The following is a 20143-nucleotide window of genomic DNA, read 5'->3' as shown; positions in this document are numbered from 1 at the left end:
AAACTAATGCATTTTGAGTTCATTCAATTAGGAAGAGTCAGGCATATGGACTCAACAACCTATAATTTTAGGTTTATTTAACACTTCAAATCCATTCTCACTAACGTCATGATGTGTTCTACCCACTAACACTGAAATGAGTGTTTACAGAGAAAAGATGTTTTTCAGAAAATGTTGAATAGTAATATGGTGTGTGAGGGAGAGCGGAGGTTTTAGGAGTACATTAGTGCAGCATCTCTATCTTCTTGTGTATCTCACCAGCTCTCAAGGTTTAATTCATGGAGCAGAGCAAAAGAAATGAGCAAAGACATTGAAGTATAAAAGCTTGTCATTTTAATATGTTTTACAGCCATCCATTGTCCCAAAATCAGCACTGTAAGTGTTTCAAGGGTTGTAGAACACATTTACCTACCGAGTAACTCCTGCCTTGTGAGAGTGGTAGAAAATGCATCAAAGAATGGCAAACTGACGACATTTTGAAGACTAAATCAATAAAATTGTAAACTTTTCACCAGTAAATAAATAAAATAAACAGATCTGTCAGATGGAATAGTAGTTTAGTGTAAGTATAACCACAGGTCCAATAGTTTTGTCATATGTTCAGTCAAAGCAAATGGCTTTAAATTCAAAGCTACATCTGGCTTTATGATACTATGTAAGCTGTCAAAATTGAAATCGCACCATCAAACCATATTTCATGATTAATACTTGACCTTTGAGATATTAATGATTGTCAAGCCTAATCAATAAATCATTTTAAACAAATTGAACTCTTATAAAGAGTTGGTAATGGACATTTACAGTGATTTATGTAGACCTATACACTTTGCATGTATCTAGATATTGCACATGCACTCCAGTAGGCTCAACAACCCAAAACCTCTGATTGGCTGCATTCAACCACTGTATTGCCCAATGTACATCGAAATAGTTATGTACAGAAAAGAAGACAAAACCTCTTGATTCTGGCTTCCACACAAATTTCCACAGGACTATGTTTTCAGCACTTACCCAAACAAGTACACAGATTTTTGAAAGCCTCAAATGGCCTGTCTGTTTTCCCTCTGAGGACACAATCCCTGTGTGATTGATCTGTACAGTCTATAAAAAAAAATGCAAAAGGATTTTTCCTGGAACATTGTTCTTTTCACAATTCTGCAAGGGGTTCCAAGATTACTTCCTTATTCCTATCTCAAGGTTAGTCGGTTGTCAAGAACACCTATTCACGTAATGCACACACAATGGCAATTAGTCTTTTAAATCATCTTCATACTGATCTTGTGAGATCCCTCAGTCGGGCTGTTTTCTCCATCTACTTTCCGTGGCACATACTCAATCTCAATGTTTGGCTTGGCATTGCCTTTCCCTCGGCTCCAGAGGAACAAGAGCACCAGACAGAACAGCACCACTCCGAGGAAAGAGATAAACCCCATGGTGGTAGCGATAATGAGAGTCTTCATATCAAAGGGAAAGGGATTCGTCGCACCAGTTCCATTGGCACTGTTATCATTGGGCAGGTTCGAGATGAAGGCAAAGGTCTTATTGGGCTGATGGGGCCAATTGGGAGAGTAGCTATGAACGTGTAGGTGAGCCAAACGGGTGTCGTTTCCTCCTGCATTGACGGCAATGCAGGTGTATGTGCCATTGTCTTGTATTTGAGCGTATCTAACCTCGAGGGTGCCATCTGGAGACACCGACAGCCGGCCAATGCTTTTAGTAGTGATGAATTGCTTTTTTGGAGACTGCCACATAATCATAGGAGCGGGGTCTCCATCTGCTTGGCAAGGGAATTGGACAGTGGTCCCCTCATCCACAAATCTATGAATGGCTTTGTGATCCCGGACCTTGGATTTCTGACAGGTGAAATAATTTGGTGGGAGAACATCCGGGAAGTCTTTGAATTCTTTACCCTGCAAAAACTCTGGCGATTCACAAGATGGCTGCTGGCGGTTGAAGTTAAGACGCCATCGACGGCGAAAGACCCAGAGGAGACGACAGTCGCATGCCAGGGGGTTGTCGTGAAGAGCCAGTGTCTCCAGGTTGCCGACAGAGTGAAAGGCAGATTCCTCTAAAGTGCTTAGACTATTGCTGGAAACATTGAGAACCCGAAGGTAGTTGAGTCCTCTGAAGGAATAAGGCTCAATGCTGACTAGCCGGCCCCCAACCATGTGAAATGCCTGGAGCCTCAGCAAATTGTGCATTTTGTTGCCCTCCACAACCTCGATCGGATTGAAGGACAGGTTGAAAAAGCGAAGGTACACCAGGTGCTGTATGGCCTCATAAGGGACGGCAGTGAGATTGCAGTTTGTGATGCTCAAGGTTGTGATGTTAAGTCCATGGAGGGACTTTGTGGTCAAGGTTTCTAAAAGTGGCCAGTTTGCTATCTCTAAGACTTTGAGTCGATAGAGCCTCCTGAAGGAAAAGTCTCGAATGATGTTGATGTTTAGATGCCGCAGCCTGAGGGTCAGCAGGTTGTGAAGATGACTGAAGGCCTCTGTTGGCACAGAGGTCACGTTGCATCTTTCCATAGTAAGTTGCTCTAGGCTGCTGAGGCCATGAAAAGCTCTGTGAGAGATGAACACCAGGTCGTTGTCCCCCACCTCCAGTTCTTTCAGGTTGTAGAGATCTTGAAACATGTTGTCCAACAAAATAACAATTTTATTCTCACTAATATCTAATCGAGTGAGGTTACTGAGGCCAGTGAAAACACCCAGCTGAATCAACTTCAGCTTGTTGTTGCGTAGCCCCAGTATTCGCAAACCAAGGAGGTTGCTGAAGGCTCCTGGTTCAATGACGGAAATTATGTTCTCGTTGAGCTGTAGCTCTTCCAGGTGTTGATAGTTGAGGAATTCCTCCGGGTTGATGGCTTTCAAACGGTTTTTGCTGAGATCTAACAGCCGTGTGTCAGTGGGAATTCCCTCGGGGAGGGCGATCAGCTTCCGCCGATGGCACACAACTGAGCGCTCTTGGGCACTGCACTCGCATCGAGAGGGGCAGCCAGTGGCAGAACCGGACAGCACGGTACCCAGCATCAGGATGAGAATGGGCTGCCAGCACGCCACCAGGTAGCTGTGCCCACTTGCCTCTCTGGCCACCATTTTGATGGTAACCTGCTGAGAAAAAGGATAGAGAGAGATTGGGTTTCATTCCAAGGAAGAGAAAGGCAAAAGAACTGAGAGACAATCATATTGCCTCTGTTCTTAAAATAGCAAGAGATGGTTTTGGAGAAAATGCTGATGCTTGAGAAATGTAACAGGCTACTGCACTGGAACATGCTGCGTAAAGGCAACTCAGAGCTTTGATTAATGATATAACAGAGGCATTAAAAAGTAAAAGATTGTATGAGAAAAAGAAAACAACCATAAACAACACTGACCATGAAGACGAAACAGCCAGGTTATAAGGCAGTCCTATAGGGGAGATATAAGTATAGGGTCTGCAGGATCTTTTTGAAATATAAAAATATATCTTTGATGTTTAACTTTTAACAATAAAATGTATTATCAATAATGGCTTGAATCAAATCAGTAATGATTTAAGCATGCCAAAACAAAATATATTTTTTCTTTAAACTACATAAATAAAAGATGCATACTATTGCAAAAACTGAGAGCAAGGGACATATAAACAATTAACATGATCCTACAATGACTTGCACTAAAAAAAATCCTTTACAAACCTTAACCTTTTATATTATAAAAAATATATAATCATAATATACATTTTTTATTTTTTATTATTATTATTTTAATCATGATTTTTGGCTACATTTACAGTAGAACAATTTTGTTCTTAACGGGTTAAATCCAAATCAACTTTGACTTACACTTTTTTACTGTGCACAAGCACTGAACCTTCAAACTTGACTTCCCAAATTGATCGAGCAAGCTCTATTTCAATCTCACAGCCACTTTCAACTGTGTGCTTTGATGGAGATCTTGGTTTAGGGCTTGTGAAGGGACTTGTAAAAAAATGACATGAAGGAACTCAAGACACACATCGGACTTGCCAAAATGACACACGAGTAACATTCCATGAGACACGAGGTTGCTAATTAAACTAGTCAAATACAAATCATGTTAAGTACACAGGCCAACTTTAATAATTGATTAGGTAAACTTTAAGTAGCTCCCATTTGTGAAGCAAGTGAAAGTGACCCAGAATTAAATATTTCTTGCATCAGTGAATTAAAATACATTTATGCAAACTCAGAGGATGCATTATGATATTATTTAGGTTCAAGAGTAGAGTGCATATTTTAACACAACTTGTATTTACACATTTGCAGTATCATATCTCAAGGGTAGCCATTTAAAATATATATATATATATATATATATATATATATATATATATATATATATATATATATATATATATTTTACTTAAAAAAAGATAACTTCCCCAAGCTCACAACTTACAAGATGCAAAAAATAGTGTTCTCTCAGAGAAAAGTACACAACTCAAAGCAATGTGAAGCTAGGGGGACTTTTGAGGTCTGGTGCAAATAAGACATACAAAAATACATAGACAATAAGCTCATATGAATGCATCAATCATTAAAAGATTGTGGCTCAGAAACAATCTTATTCCTAAAAAATGATGATTCCGCTATGTCTAAACCGTTGAAATCACAATCACATGGGAATTTTTATACCTCATCCAGGTAGAGTTATGAGTTGCAAACAATAACGAAATAATAACAAAAGTATTGATAAATTCATTTAAATGAATGCGTAACACACACACACCCCGGTCACCCTTTCTTTTGGTCCATTCCGATCCATGGCTCAGACTATTTTGATCAAATGAAACTGCAAAGAGAGGTGAAAAAAGGCCTACATGCAGCCATCTGTTTAATGCATAGATTTGCTGATTCCAATTCTGAGGTCTTCAGGTGTGTCAGAAATGTGTAACAAAGGAAAATATTCTTTTGAGTTCTGGCGTGAAATAAAAGGAGTAGTTTCAGCGATAATGGTTTCATATTAGTGCTCCTCAGCTAGATCAAAAGGGCCGTTATTGTCAAGGGTGCTTATCCCTCGTTTATCTATCGAGTGTGATCTGCATACAGTTGGGGAGCAAAGCGATCAGGGTACTGTGAGAGAATTACTACATCGATTAAACGACTCGTGTGGCATGAGGAGGTGTGAGGGTGAAGGTCATGACGTAAACAGAGCTGCCAAGAACGGGATGTTTTAATCACGCTGAATCTATCACTTTCTTCCCCGGCTGAGCAGGCATCAAGCCTCCGGAGGCATAGCAGGATTGTTTAAACTGTTATTATGTGTGACATCTCCTGCAATGCAAATTTCTGTTCAATATGCATGGCTTCCAAATATCTGCCAAACAACCACCTTTGACCTTTGACTATAATTGGGAGAATTTGTCTGAGGAGAGAACAGGTCAAAGGTGTTGGCTCATTAAAATTATTGACAAATTTGCCTGGTGGTTTTAAACAAGCAAACAAAAGCAGATGGAAATCATTTTAAAATTATGGTAGGTCTGCATGGTGTGATCACAGTTTCCCTAATTAAACATGGCCGTTGCTTCCAATATAAAAAAAAAATCGTATTTTGTTTACTGTTGTGGTGTCACATAGCACTCCCACAGGAAGAAATTAGCTCGGCTCATGGGCAGAGAGATGTACCTGTTTTACCACTGATATAAAAGCAAACTGTAAACATTTATGCTGTTATTTCTTGGCCTGCAACTTGCAAATGCTTGCCAGTGGGCAAAGTGAAAATTATGATAGTTTAAATAAAAAAGAAAAGCCAAAAAGTCTAATTATCATTTAGCACAAATGCTTTGGCTGATTTCTTTTTCTTCTTCCAGATCTAAATGTTGCATTACATATACACACACACTTCCATCTTTGTTCCAAATCACTGTAACCTTTGTTTTAGCCCAAATGCTAAGGTATGCAAATGCTTTCAAACTAATTTGGCCCCGAGTGGTCAACTGATGGCAATTGAAAAGCCACAACAAAAAGTGTTGGATTTATTATCCAATTAAAAGATTAAATCATCGCTCAGAAAGCCCCCATTCTGTAAACATACAAATCGAAGTCTGTCAGGTGATTATGAATAATGTATGAAGAAGAAAAAAACTGCTTCTCTCTCTTGCATTGCTGGAATATTGCATTGACGTAGTGACTCTCAAAGTAGTAAACTAACTCACATGGTCAATAGCTCATCGTTTTAGTCAGCAATCCCGCATTAATTTCCATGCAGAGAATTGTGTCTTTAAAGGCATATCTACCTCAGGGCCATTCCTGGCATGCAATATATTCAGATGGAAATGTGCTCCACCGAGCAGCGCGCTTGTATTAAATTCTTAAATTTGAGCCAGGTCTGTAACAAGTGTAGCGCCCCCTGCCCTCTTAAGATGGCCTGACCTAAGCTCTATCTATTTCTTAATCAATAGAATAAAGCTACTCAAGTAATAACCAATAGGTAAATTCAATATGAATAAGTACAGATCTTTATACTCAATGTACAGTATGAATACACAGAATAAAATAAACAATGCATCCCCTACGAAAATGTACCCAAATCGATGATTTTCAAAAAACTTTAACGTGTCTCACTCATAAACTCATAAAGTCAACTCATAAAGTGTAGTCACAGTGAAATATTAAATTCAGTAACTCACTTAACAGCTAGTGCACTGATATAACCAAATTATAAAGTCTCACAGTGAATATTTCCCAAGCAGAGGGTATAAAGTAAAGTCTTATGAACTGTGACAGTAAAATGGTAATACGATTTCAATAAACAGATTGTAAACCAATGTGGGCAGTAGCACCCCACTGCGAACACAAGATATGGGGGATGTGGTTGGATCCACATCTAGAGGGTGGAGATTGTATGGAATTACATTTGGTTCATTTAAAATGAACACAACTTTATAAAACTGAACGTAACTTTTTCAGAAACTATCAAAAATATGCCATTACAAAAGAAGAAAAACACAATAAAAATGAAATTTAACAGGCACTTCAAATATGCTTCATTCTTGGTTAATGTTTTTCAAAGATTTGTTTTCGCTGATCGTGGATTCTGAATCCATTGCCACAGCTTTTGCTTCGCAGTTTTTCGTTTGGAGTTTTGACACAAACCTCTCGTGGGGGCGGGCTTAACAGTGATCAACTGTGATTGGATAGTGAGCTTTTGATGGACAGGTGCTCTCTGACCGGGAAGTACAGACGCCACTCAGTGGTGTGCATATTGGAAAGCTCTCGTGGATGTGGTTATTTGTATTACTAAATATGTAAATAATATTTACGTTCAGTTTTATAAAGTTTCGTTCATTTTTATTGAAGCAAATGTATTTCCATAAGATTAATAAAGTAAGGAGCCATTGGCTCTCATAAGGAAAAAATGTAGGTGCCAAATAATTTATTTTAGGTGCCACAGAATGAACATGTTTTATTTATTTTATTTTTATTGTTATTTTTATTTATTTTTTGTACATTTTAACATTTCAGTCATACTATCATGTGTTTATGTCTCATCTTTTCTTGACTTTATCAGCATTTTAATCCACCTTGTAGATGACCTGGGAACTAAGGTTCACTTAAAGTGGGAATTAAATGTCTTTTCCAACTTGAAATATAAATTCACAAAGAATTGGAGCTCAGTGACTATAAACTATACTCAGTGACCAAGTTATTCCTATAGTCCATGATATTTGTACAGCCCCCTCAGATTTTTGAGCCAAGTGGATTTTGAATGCAGCTTTTAAAAGATTATTTGTCTATATTTCACACAATCAAACTGGTGTGATTAGAACGTTCTGTGCGTCTTACCATCGGCTGCTAAATTAAAATCTGTGTTCACTGGCTGCGCTGAGCCAGAGACAGGCATTTTTACAGCGCTGCGCATTGAAACCAATCACACATGATTCTGTTGAGCTTATGAATGCAATGGCCAATCAGAGGTGTTTTCCGATGAGTCATCACTAAGCCCGGTGCTTCACTCGTTTGCTGACAGGATACCTCTTTCTGTCGAATCCTCTCGTCAGAAACAACAAAGTGCAGATGTGTGTACGAATCTGTAAGATATTGATTTCACACTGTAAACAGCTTCAGTGATTTAAACGGGAGTGATTGAACTCTAGACTGCCTGTGAAAAGTTTCTTTGATAATGCAAATGTTCTTTGCTCTCTTTCTGTACAATGAAAGATAAGTACCCTAACTTACAAAGTTTTTATTCACATTAACTTTCAATGTTAAATTCAAATTTAAATACAAAAGTATTAAAAATATGTTATAACACTACACCCATATCTGTTACCCTACTTAAAAGAAAACTTCACAGTTTTTCCATATTCCACTATGTTCTTCCCTCAACTTAGATGAATTGATGCATACCTCTCAGTGCATGCACTTAATCACTGTAGCGCGCGGCACCAATATACTAGAGTTTAGCTTAAGACCATTCATTCCTTAGGATCCAAACAGGAATGGAAGCTACCATACACTTCCATCTTTTCTCTATTTAAAGATGGTTACATGAGTAGCTACACGAGTAAGTATGGTAACACTCACACACACACACACAAAAACATTATGGCTTATGACTTATGACTATAATGTATGGCGGAAGAGCACTTAGCAGCACTTCGACCTCTGCGCAGCAATATCATCAATCCTGAAGTCAGTAGATAACATTATTAAGCTATTTGACCATTGCATATTAACTAACATTTTCAGTTGTAGGTAAGAATCTTTATATTTCATGATATAGTTAATGCGTTTGGGAATGTTTCAGTCAAAAAGGAAAAAAAATAAAACACAGGCTACAGTAAGTGCTGTGGCTGCTGTGTGTCACATGAACCCCCACCCCCCGAACCGTGCCCCATCAAAAATAATTAGTGCTTGACGCCCCTGCTTCTGATGTTAATTCATGTTCAGGGCTCGACATTAAGGTTTGACATGAGCTTGTCCTTCGGACAAGTTAATCAACCATTCACTTTAATATAATATTTTCATAAACTGATTAAAGGTACATGTCTCCATTTACATCTAATTCTTACATGTGGTCAATAGTCTACATTAAGTTAGAATAATAAGACACTAAGGTTGTTTCTATTCAAATGAAATCATTATCAACAAACTCCATCTGTCCAAATGTATAAATAATGTTATTAGATTAATGTTTTCCTTTTTTGACATACAAATATGAAATGTTGGAAAAATGCAATGATACTTTTAAATATGAAATTAAACCACCAGTAGTTGGTGGCAAGTCACTGTCTTAATGAGTAAATCATTGAATCAACCGATTAGTTCAAACGGCTGATTCATTCAATAAATTAGAGTAACCGTTTTTATAAATAGCTCACGGAATCATTGACTCATTCAAAAATGAATCTCTTCCACTTGCCCGATCGTGCCTGCTGTACTAAAGAGCGCCTAAAAAATGCATTGATTGTATTGTAAAAAGTAACAAAACACAAAGCTTTTTGCAATTACTGGAAGTGCGCTTAAGCATACAGTTGGTGGTTTCCATTGACTTCCATAGTAGGAAAAAATACTATGGAAGTCAATTGCAACCACTTACTGTTTGATTACTAGCAATCTTCAAAATATCTTCTTTTATATTCAGGATAAGAAAGCAACTCATACAGGTTTGGAACGACATGAGGGTGATTAAATGTTGACAGAATTTTCATTTTTGATCCATCCCTTTAAATCTAACAGGTTTGTTGTGTCTTGTGTTGCGATTTCAGGTAGTGACGATTCTCTCCGGCTAATCAGAGATCAGCAGAGTTTACGCATCATGTTTCGGTAACAGTACTTTTGGCTATTATAAAATGAAAATTATAATTCAACACACTCTTTTAAGGGAAACACATCTACTTTGCTGTGAAGCTACTTTTAGCTTATATAAGTATATAAATATACATATATAAACTTTCCTGGTAAGGGGGTTGCACAAGCCAGAACATCTTTATTGTCATAAATTTACCATTCCCTCAAAAGCAAACTAAATGTGCAGTTGTTAACATTAAAAGCGTGATGTGTTTTGTATATGCATCAACATTCCCATTTTAGAACGGCACTAAGCATTCTCTTTGTTTAATAATTACTACCCAACATTCAGTCACACGACAGGCTGTGCGCCGTCTAAAGCGAGTTGCTCTCCCAAGATCTTTGCAGAGGAAATTACATTTTCTCCTCTGTTCTTTTTCCCTCAGTAACAGGGGAAGGTCATACCCATTCAACCCTGCCCGCTAGCTCGAAGGGAAGAAATAAAGTGTCAACCACAAGTTTATTTTAACATAGTGCTCCTCTGAGAACAGGACCCTCAAATGTAATGCCCTATTTTGCCATTTTGCAACATCCACTGTAACTCAAACTCAACATGGCCTGGGTTTGCAGAGGAGAAATTCAGAAGACTGTTGATCAGTCGAGTTTAATCAGGAAATAAAATATGAGCAGGTTAATTGAAAAGTCAATTTCCGGTTCATACTCAAAGGGTCTGCCAACACACTTTTCAATTATCTGTTGTCAGCAGGTGGGAGGAATTAGCAAGGCTTCCTTCTCACAAGGTGTCTGCCGACGGATGCCTCCTTCCTTTCCTAATGGAGGACTAGATCTCTTTTAGATTACTGCACCTTCCCAACACTCATGAAGTTAATAAGTGTTGCGCTTCAAAGATTTGTCCTCTTCTTCACTATTTGTTACTTTCAGGGATATCTGTCAAGCTAGAGGGCAAAATCAATTCTGCCTCCAACGTTGGAAAACGGAGCTATTTATCTGTTTAAGCTAGAGACCCTCAAGGAGAAATTAATGTTTAAGGTTGAAGCTCTGAACAAATATGAGGATTTACCTATGTCAACAAAAAAACAATACAAAAACAAAATGTTTTCCACGGATGTTTTGTTTCGAGGCAAATTACACAGACGAAACCAAACACGTCCGTCATGGCGGTATCGAGATTTATCGCCATCTGAAACCACAGAGGATGGCTTTCAGTTGAATTGATTTTATATTTTCATGTTACTCCGCTCATGTGTTTGAGTGCTCACAGGATGATATTCTGTCTCTCCCACTCACGTACAAATGTAATTCAACCCAAAGGTCCATCTTCCTGCTCTCTCTCCCACTCTATCCCCTCTGTTTCATCCTGGCTATAACCTTGAGAAAAAATATCACGTCGGACCATCTACGCAGTCTTCTTATTTTCTCTCCCTGTTCACCATCGTACTTCTGACCTTGCCAGTGAGCTTCTGCTTGACCAATCAAGACAAATAGGCAAAGCTTGGGAGTGACCCACTTGCACATTCCTGTTTATTTGGGTTTTATAGGCTACAATAAGAGTTTCAATTGACAAAATATATATCATATCCTACGTTTGGCCATAATAAAACAATACTTTCAAAACACAACAGTGTTTAACTAGAGAATATAATGTTTCTGGTAGCACTTTATTTTACAGTCCTGTTCCTCATGTACATACTATGTACTTATTATAGTAATTACAATAACTATGTAATAACTAGGTACTAACCCTGAATCTACCCCTAAACCTAACCCTACCCCATGTAGTTACCTTGTATTACCAGAACTTTCTTAGATAAATACACTGTAAGTTCACTATAAGTACATGTTAGTACACGTACTGTAAAATAAAGTGCAACCATGTTTCTTCTTCCTACATTTGTGCTTACACATTTAAATTGCACTGGGTTTACTTCAGTTGGAATGGTGTTCTCTCTATGCACATTAAACACACTCCTGTTGTGGCAAATAAGTGTTTCAGTCAGGGATTTAGCTTCTAGTTTAGATAAAACAGTCATGAAACAACATGTTTTACATAGTAATTAATACCTTGTTTTGATCTCCAGAGAGTTCAAATGTGGGGGAGAAAAACCATTTCAGTTGGGCTTTTGTGCTTTTTATTAACAATATTATATCAAAGAAAGAATAATTTGTTAATGGTGTGGTGATTCATCATTGTGTATTTTTTTTTTTTTGAATAAAACGTGTTATTTATTGTACCACAGTGAAAACAGATTAAATACAGATTTTATATATATATATATATATATATATATATATATATATATATATATATATATATATATATATATATATATATATATATATATATATATTAAATACAGATTAAATTGTTCTAGGCTTTAGAAACTTTAATTCCAGTTAAATTAAAATTCATGATTCATAAATCATAACACCAAACTGTAACCATGTTTCTAATATTTCAAATATTTCACAAATGAAGAAAATTTATTGAGAGAAATATTGAAAATAAGCATCGTTTTGGGGTTAACCACAAGTAAAAAACTATTTGCAGTCACAATTATAAAATGTTTCATTTTACTTAGATTTTTATTACATTCTTTCAGAGAAGGATTAAATAATGATTCATTTGTGCCGGCAAATAATACCACTAAGCATAATGTTTTATAATAAGCACAACAGTCTAATAGAAAGCTACTGTGAGTTGAAAGTAAAGCGAATGTAGAGTGCAGCAACTAATTGGCTGTACTGGCCTGAGGGAGTTCATTTTGTTCCTTCTTCCAATCTATTTATTCATCATCCCGTTCCTTCTGCCTGTCACTCTCTCTTTTTCTCCCTCTCTGGCATCCCTGATCACACTGCACACATTTCATGGTATGAAGCAAATCAGTGGTTAACAGCTATCTAAATATTCTCAATACATAAATAGTTATCTGCTAAATTGCTGGTAATTGGCTGTCTGTTCTCATGCAGTCTGCTTGCGAAATGGCATGGGTGAACCATTCATTATACAATTCATTTATTCCCTGATCTTAAGAACTTTTATGTAAAGAAATATTTTATGTATACAGTTGTGACAGCTGGAGTCACATTCATGGGATCACTGTGTTGTTTGCAGAGTAGAATCAACCAGTGTTTTTACTCTTTATTTTAATTTACTTTGAAATATATGTTGGTTAGTTATTGTTATAGGCACAACTGATTAGCAAAGTGGAGTAAAAATAAAATAGTCTGTTTAGAAATATATCTGGATGCTAGGTCGCTGAAAATATTGTAAAGGCCACCCGAGTTGTGAGTGGCAAATCAAGTTGCTACCATTCATCACAACATAAGCAGGTGTCTTTATCAGTATTTACAACAGCACTTAATCAGTGAGGACCTGAGCCAAATCAATAATCAGCTCTGCTTGCCCCATACATTTGTCTTCTTCCTACCCCACACAAACAACTTTGTATACCAAATCAGCTTGGGTTTTAAGCCTACGGATTTAGCATTCAAAGCAGAGACGTATCTTCCAACTGTTTGCTTCCATTTGACTCCTCTCTCTTGATCTTGTTTTTTGATGACAGTAAGATTTAGATCAAAGCCCAAGGTTTGGAAAGCTACATTTCACTAAAGGAAAAACTAACATGAACCTTGATGTCGAAACATTGGGAACTCTAGACTTATCGAAGCGAGAATGTCAAGCACTGCGCTCAAATTTATACCAATCAAACAAAAGCTATGACTAAACTGTCAAAATGAGGCTTTTGCATGAAGAAGAGTATTATATGGACACTATATGGAATTGAATGTAGCATGCTGATACAAGACTATATATATATATATATATATATATATATATATATATATTTTTTTTTTTTTTTTTTTTTTTTTTTTTTATCTGAATACATATTCTCCATGATTTTCCCTCACAGCTGGGCACTCTTGTACTCTAACAGCATTTAGAAGAGAAATCCGAAGAGAAAATGAAAACCGGTATTAAAAAAAAGACCGGCAGCAACCTTCTTTGTGCCAACTGGTGACCTGGAAGTTTCATGCTGTCATACATTGAGTAAAAAACATGCTTTTTCAACTCCAAGCATGGTTGAGATTAAATATTAGTCTTCGTACTAAGTGCCGATGGAGCAATGTGTGATGCTTACAGTTTAAACAAGCATCCTTCAAGGGCTAGAAATGAAACAGATGCACTGCATTACTGTCTCTTACTCTTGACAATAAAACACATCCATTCCTTGTAAGCGGCATCAGCATGGGCCACCCATCAGCCAGCTGAAGCATTATAGGTTATTTCAGCTCATGGTCTGGCTAAATTTGCAAAGCTATGGCTGCTGTCAGGTTCCTTGTCATGGCGCGAAGTCTAATTGGGCCCAGTCCCATGTCAATCCTCCCCTTAGCTTTCCGGCAACGGTTAATAATAATTCCATAAAGTGTTTTTCATTCCTCATTAATGCTCTTGAGATTCACTTTAAATTCACCGCTACCAGCAGGCAAAGCTGGTAATTACTCCAACCGCTCTTCCTCTTTTAAACACAGGGCTCTTTGTTTTGGGTTTAATTGAAACAAAATAGAGAGAAAATGTGGTTGGAAAATAGGACGACCGTAATGCCAAAAGCAGTCTAGCTCCAACCAAGCTCCTTGGAGTTCTTTATCAATAGTTCTATTAGGAAGGAGCTTATCTCACAAAATTAGCCACGGGATAATCACTCTCGAGCTTCCTGAATTATGTTAGCATTGTTCCTCTGACCAGCACTCCATCCGAGGCTAATAATTTGATTAGTCTGACTGATATGATCAATGATATCTTCCTCTCGTCTTTCTCAAGGCGCAAATTTACCCATCAGCAGCCACCCAGATGATCGGTGGAGATACGAAAGCATCGCTTCAGACAAGTAAACATCATTTTAATTCACGTAACTCTTAGAAACGCGGCAGCAAGAAAGGAAAGCATAGGCCTAGTCTCGTATTTTTTTTACTTTTTTTACATAAAGCTGTTATGATTAAATTTTAATGGGAGAGTCTGCTGCAGTGAAGCGACTCTGTGACCTTCTGAATACATTTGTGGGAGGCTGGAGTGAGTGTGCACTGTCTGATATGCCACTTGGTCGCCTCTCACAGCAGCCCCTCGCTGGCTTCCCCGCCATGTACAGCCCATTTCAATAGTGCCTCATTTTGTGTGACAGAAACGAGCTGCTGCGCTGATGGCGTCCGATTCTTCACATCCCTCTACAATGAGGACAAACGCACGTCTGGTCTGTCTATCTAAGCCACCGCGGCCGAAAGCAGGCCCTCACTGACTGCTTAAAAAAGTGAATAGAAGAGAATGAATAGGGAGGCAGAGAGGGATGTGGCAGGTTCACAATGGGATCTGAATTTCAATGATTTTTGGGATTTGGACCCTTTTTTGTGCTCAGGCTGTATCGTTCACAAAAGCTGTGAAAACCAGAGGTCTGACAGGCATAGGCTCTAATCTATGTGTGAACGCAAGGCACAAGAGTGTGAGGTGATGCAGTTCTCCTGTAGCACTGCCTTATCTTGTTTCATCTGTTGTTTGTTATCAGACTGCAGCATTATCATAATGGCTATTACCATCAGCTGAGAATCTGCTCAATGAGGAGATTGCCTTTGAACACAACCGCCAGCATACTGAAACATATCTCAATTTATAGGCTGTTTTATTTGTATCACTATTCGGTGCTAAATTTTCAGCCATGGCTCTTGTGTTTTGGCCTGGATTTCTCCACTGGCAGCTACATCATCTTCAGAATGTGGCCAGGATACTGTTGCCATGCAGTTGTTTCATGTTCCCATCTTCCTACCCAACACAAGCCTATATGCATATTGCAGATGCATTGTGTTTTGATGGATAACCCTGTGTTCGATGGGAAAAATAAAACAGCAGAAGGAGGTTTTTGCAGAGCACATGGTGTCTTGGATTTGAGTCTGAGAATTAGCTCACACCTCATGTGAAAATTATTGGCCTGTGTATATATGAAGGTGAAAAATAAAAAATGTATCTTGGTTTTATAGATGTATACTGACAATGCATCTTTACATAAGAAACTATGGATCTGACAGCTGTAAAGGATGTACCATTGAGAACACTAAGATAGCATGAATCTTTGATGCATTCAGTAAGACTCCTCTTAATGTATTTTTGACAGCCTGCCAAGATTAAGAAATTAAGTGTAATGTTGTTATTCTTTTAAACGCCACATTAGCTGCAGAGGAAGTTGCTTCCAAGCGGTAAAACAGGGAGAGAGGAAAAAGAGAGCAAGAAAGAGAGAAAATTAGTGAGTGAGTGTGTGTGTGTGTGTGTGTGTGAGAGAGAGAGAGAGAGAGAGAGAGAAAGAGAGGGAGAGAGGAAAATAGGAGAGAAATAGGCTCTATAATGAGGACTGTGCATTAAAGACTCAAACGCGTCAAAAGCAAAACACTATTTTCTTCCATAATGCATCTTGCAAAATAAATATAATTGAGCAATAAACCATGACAACAGCCCCAAAATACACTCAGAAGTCTCGCATATATTCAAGCATACACCATAGACAGCATGTATCAACCTGACCATATAGAAATACTCAAAAAAGATGAGGAAGGAGGGCAGGAGTGAGATTTTCTTTCTTTCTTTTTTTTCTTTCTTTTTTTTTTTTTAAACATTGTGCAGATGAAAACATGCATGCAAGCCCACACAGCCAGATATTAATTTGTAGCAAATTACCCCCTTCTTGTGCAATGACAGTCCACGGTATTAGGTCCCGTGTCTAGTTCAGAAGCATTATTCAGCATCTTTTCCTCCGGAGCCTCTACCCAATCCTTCTCAGACACATTACCCCCCTAAAAATCCCAATCTTGTCTCCCTCTTTCAGACCTTTGCAAATTCTTAGAGTTCTCGAAAGGCTTATCTGGCACTGAATGCAAACTGCTCTTACCAGAAACGTCATGCGGTGGAGTCTAAATTTGGCAATTCCATTCTGCCAGAGTGCAGCTTAGATCCGAATCGCTCCAGAGTGGCAGGGTGGCACACAAGAGGCCTTTGAAGAATTTCATGAGTGAGAGGGAAAACAAAAACGGCACACAATTCCTCAAAGCAAGCAAGGGGGTCCAGAAATTTCTCAGAGTGTGGAGCACGAGCAGCTACAGTCCCCAGAATGCGTGAGAGTCTGTCCCAGGCATGCATGTAAACAGGAGTGCACCCGCTCACATACATGCCATACCCAGCAGAGCGAGAGATGGAGCGTGAGTGAGTGAGGGAAGAAAGATGGAGAGGGAGGAGTCGACGCTGTGCAAGGTGGAGGGAGGAGCTGTGGCGCATTGAGATGGAGAGATGGAGGAAACTGAGGGAGCGAGGGAGGGGAGAGAAAGCCTAAGACTGGCAGGCAGAGATGGATAAGAAGTGAGAAGGAGGGGGGAGGAAAAGAGAAGCGGCACAAAGCTCATAACAGGGACAATGTAACTATTGAAATTCAATTCTTTAGACCGAATGCAGCGGGAAACAGGAGCAGGGACAGAGGGATGCCGGCATGGGGGGTGGGGGGGTTGTCCCAGAAATTTGACTATACCTTTGTGAAACTGGTCTCTACCTCTCCGTCATCCTGTCAGAACACAGCGATTAATGCTGGGCTTTTATGCAAAAGGCAGCGTTCGTCAAAAGCTACTGGGAGCTGCAATGTGACAAATGGATGACTCATGGAGGTAAACAGGCAGGGTGGATAAACAACAGCCAATGGAGAGAGAGTGAGCGAGAGCCGGAGACACAAAATGGAGAGAGAAAGAGAGAGAGAGAGAGAGAGAGGGATGAGGAATTTGGCCGAATGGGCTGAGTCTGCTTAGCCAATCGCAATAGTGAACTGCAAGGTCAGTCTATGGGGGATTCGCCCTGCGGGATATAATCAGGTGTAAATCCTTGTAAGTCCACACACCATTATACTAAACAATAAGCGAGAGGAGGTGGTGCGGCAGGTAGAGAGACAAGCGAGATTAAGGAGGGGGGGGATAATCAAATGCAGATTTTATGGGGGTGGAGGAGAAGGGTGATGTGGAGCACGAGGCACAGGGGTTGTTAAGCTGCACAAACAGACTGAAGAGGTGCCTCAATATTCCTCCGAGTGAGAGGGCAGAGGAGGAAGACGGAGAGCAGCAGAACCGACCCTACATGTGTGAGGGATTTATCTCAGCACAGTACAACCAGATCAAGGCTCGATGTGGGAGAGGGAGTGTGTGCGTGTGTGTGTGTGTGATCTGCTGTGGATCTGTCCTAGACGTTTTGTTAGCACTCTAATCTTCCAATGGAACACCAACGCAGAGCTGGCGATGGTGTGACTTATTAGATGAGCTGTTGTGTGGTATATGGCACCAGTCGAGGTTCTTGTGATAGAATTATCACTACATATTACAGAGCTGTGCATTATATCAATGGCAGTTCCAAAGTGGCTTTTTGCATGGATCCTCTGAACAAACTGCTTTTTCAAGCAGACAGACAATAAAAGAGTCTAAAAAGAAGGAAAATCGGATAATCATACCACAAAAGCATTAGTACTTTGTGGATGCGCTGCTGCAAGCTGCAGAGAAAAATCTCAATAATTGCATAAGTGTAAGTAGACTTATGTATAACTAACTCCATTTCTGCTTTATGCGTTTTTACACAATTAGTTCACAGAAATAACCTGATTTGACCTGGCAAGAAAAGGTCTCAAGTGCCCATGAATCTCTCCTGTGTTGTTGTGTTTTCTATTTAAAGCAGGAAGTTTCGACAGGACCTATTGAGTAGCCTTTGAACCATTATTTGCTAGATAGAAGCAAGTGGTATTAGCAGGAGGGAGAGCACTGATCTGACAAAACATTACACCCTTTAAAGGGGTCATGAACTGAAAAATGTATTGTTTTTATTCAGTGGTGGAAACAGGCTTCCATGTCATTTTTACTATAAAAGCATCCTGTAAGTTTAAGAACTTAAAAATGTCTCATTAGTCTAAAATCAGCCTATATTGAAGCCAATCTGCCAAAATGACAGGTTTCGGAATTTGCTACTTTATGATGTAATAGTGTGGCTAAATACCACCTTCAAAGAAGAAGATCGACGCCTGCTTCTACATCGCTACATGTTTACAGGTCTACACAGAAACCAAACGATAAAAATGATTAATTTTATTTTTAATGAAGTGCCAAACCACATCAGTAAGAACTAAGTCTTGTGTTCACTTAATTTGTTTACAAACAATGCACAATTTATATATATTAGATATATAATATATTGGATCCAACAGTTCTGTCACATCACAAAAGTGTGAGTAACTTTTTATTACGTGGTCACTATTGTTTTGTCTGTTATTAATTGCAAATCATTTGATATGTACTGAGTATTTATGCATTTCTAACCTAAAACACAGAAGGGTCCATCTGTGAAGGATGTAGGCTTTCAAACTCAGAAACTGTTAGCCAATCATAGCGGTGGGCATTTATTTCTACAAGTCTACAATCCACCACGACCGTTCAAACGTTCAGATGGGGAGGTTAAAAGCAGGACAGAAAATAGCCTATTACCTCTTAATTCTGATGTTTTTATGTAAAAATCTTGATAACATTATAAGTGGACCTCGAGAATAGTACAGAGAAAAAAAAGCAGTTCATGACCCCTTTAATGCAAGATGAATCATGTGTTTTGTTCTATATTCCCCAAAACAGCACGACTCACAGTGGTGGATCTCAAATGGTTTTGCTGCAGAATCCAGATTTTACATGGCCAAGACCCAACCCAGCACCAAGATAACTAATAGGTAAATGGGCAATTATACAATAGGCAAATGTATAACTATTTATATAATATATACCAATTATATATACGGTGGGTACGGAAAGTATTCAGACCCCCTTACATTTTTACATTTTTTTATATTGCAGCCATTTGTTAAATCATTTAAGTTCATTTTTTCCTCATTAATGTACACACAGCACCCCATATTGACAGAAAAATACATAATTGTTGACATTTTTGCAGATTTATTAAAAAAGAAAAACTGAAATATCACATGGTCCCAATTATTCAGACCCTTTGCTGTGACACTCATATATTTAACTCCAATTAAATATTGTCAATTTCTTCTGATCATCGTTGAGATGGTTCTATGCCTTCATTTGACTCCAGCTGTGTTTGATAGTACTGATTGGACTTGATTAGGAAAGCCACACACCTGTCTATATAAGACCTTACAGCTCGCAGTGCATGTCAGAGCAAATGAGAATCATGAAGTCAAAGGAACTGCCTGAAGAGCTCAGAGACAGAATTGTGGCAAGGCAAAAATTTCTGCTGCACTTAAGGTTCCTAAGAGCACAGTGGCCTCCGTAATCCTTAAGTGGAAGACGTTTGGGATGGCC

At 38.7% G+C, this 20143-nt stretch overlaps 1 protein-coding gene across 2 annotated transcripts; it reads right to left on the bottom strand.

The window, feature by feature from the left end:
* Positions 1-310: 310 nt before the first annotated feature.
* Positions 311-17723, bottom strand: lingo1b (leucine rich repeat and Ig domain containing 1b). Of its 2 annotated transcripts, none has more exons than XM_026267948.1 (2): positions 16702-17723; positions 311-3110 (listed from the first exon to the last, which is right to left on the bottom strand). In XM_026267948.1, exons 1-2 carry the CDS (start codon positions 16711-16713, stop codon positions 1257-1259), a joined length of 1866 nt encoding a protein of 621 aa, XP_026123733.1. In that variant the 5' UTR covers positions 16714-17723; the 3' UTR covers positions 311-1256. The 2 variants fall into 2 exon arrangements, with proteins under 2 accessions (XP_026123733.1, XP_026123732.1); XM_026267947.1 differs by having other exon boundaries at positions 311-3113; positions 16702-17721.
* Between the last annotated feature and the right edge of the window lie 2420 nt (positions 17724-20143).

This window comes from Carassius auratus, chromosome 7 (genome assembly GCF_003368295.1).
Source record: "Carassius auratus strain Wakin chromosome 7, ASM336829v1, whole genome shotgun sequence".
NCBI classification, from domain to species: Eukaryota; Metazoa; Chordata; class Actinopteri; order Cypriniformes; family Cyprinidae; genus Carassius; species Carassius auratus.
This window is presented reverse-complemented; position numbering and strand designations above follow the sequence as displayed.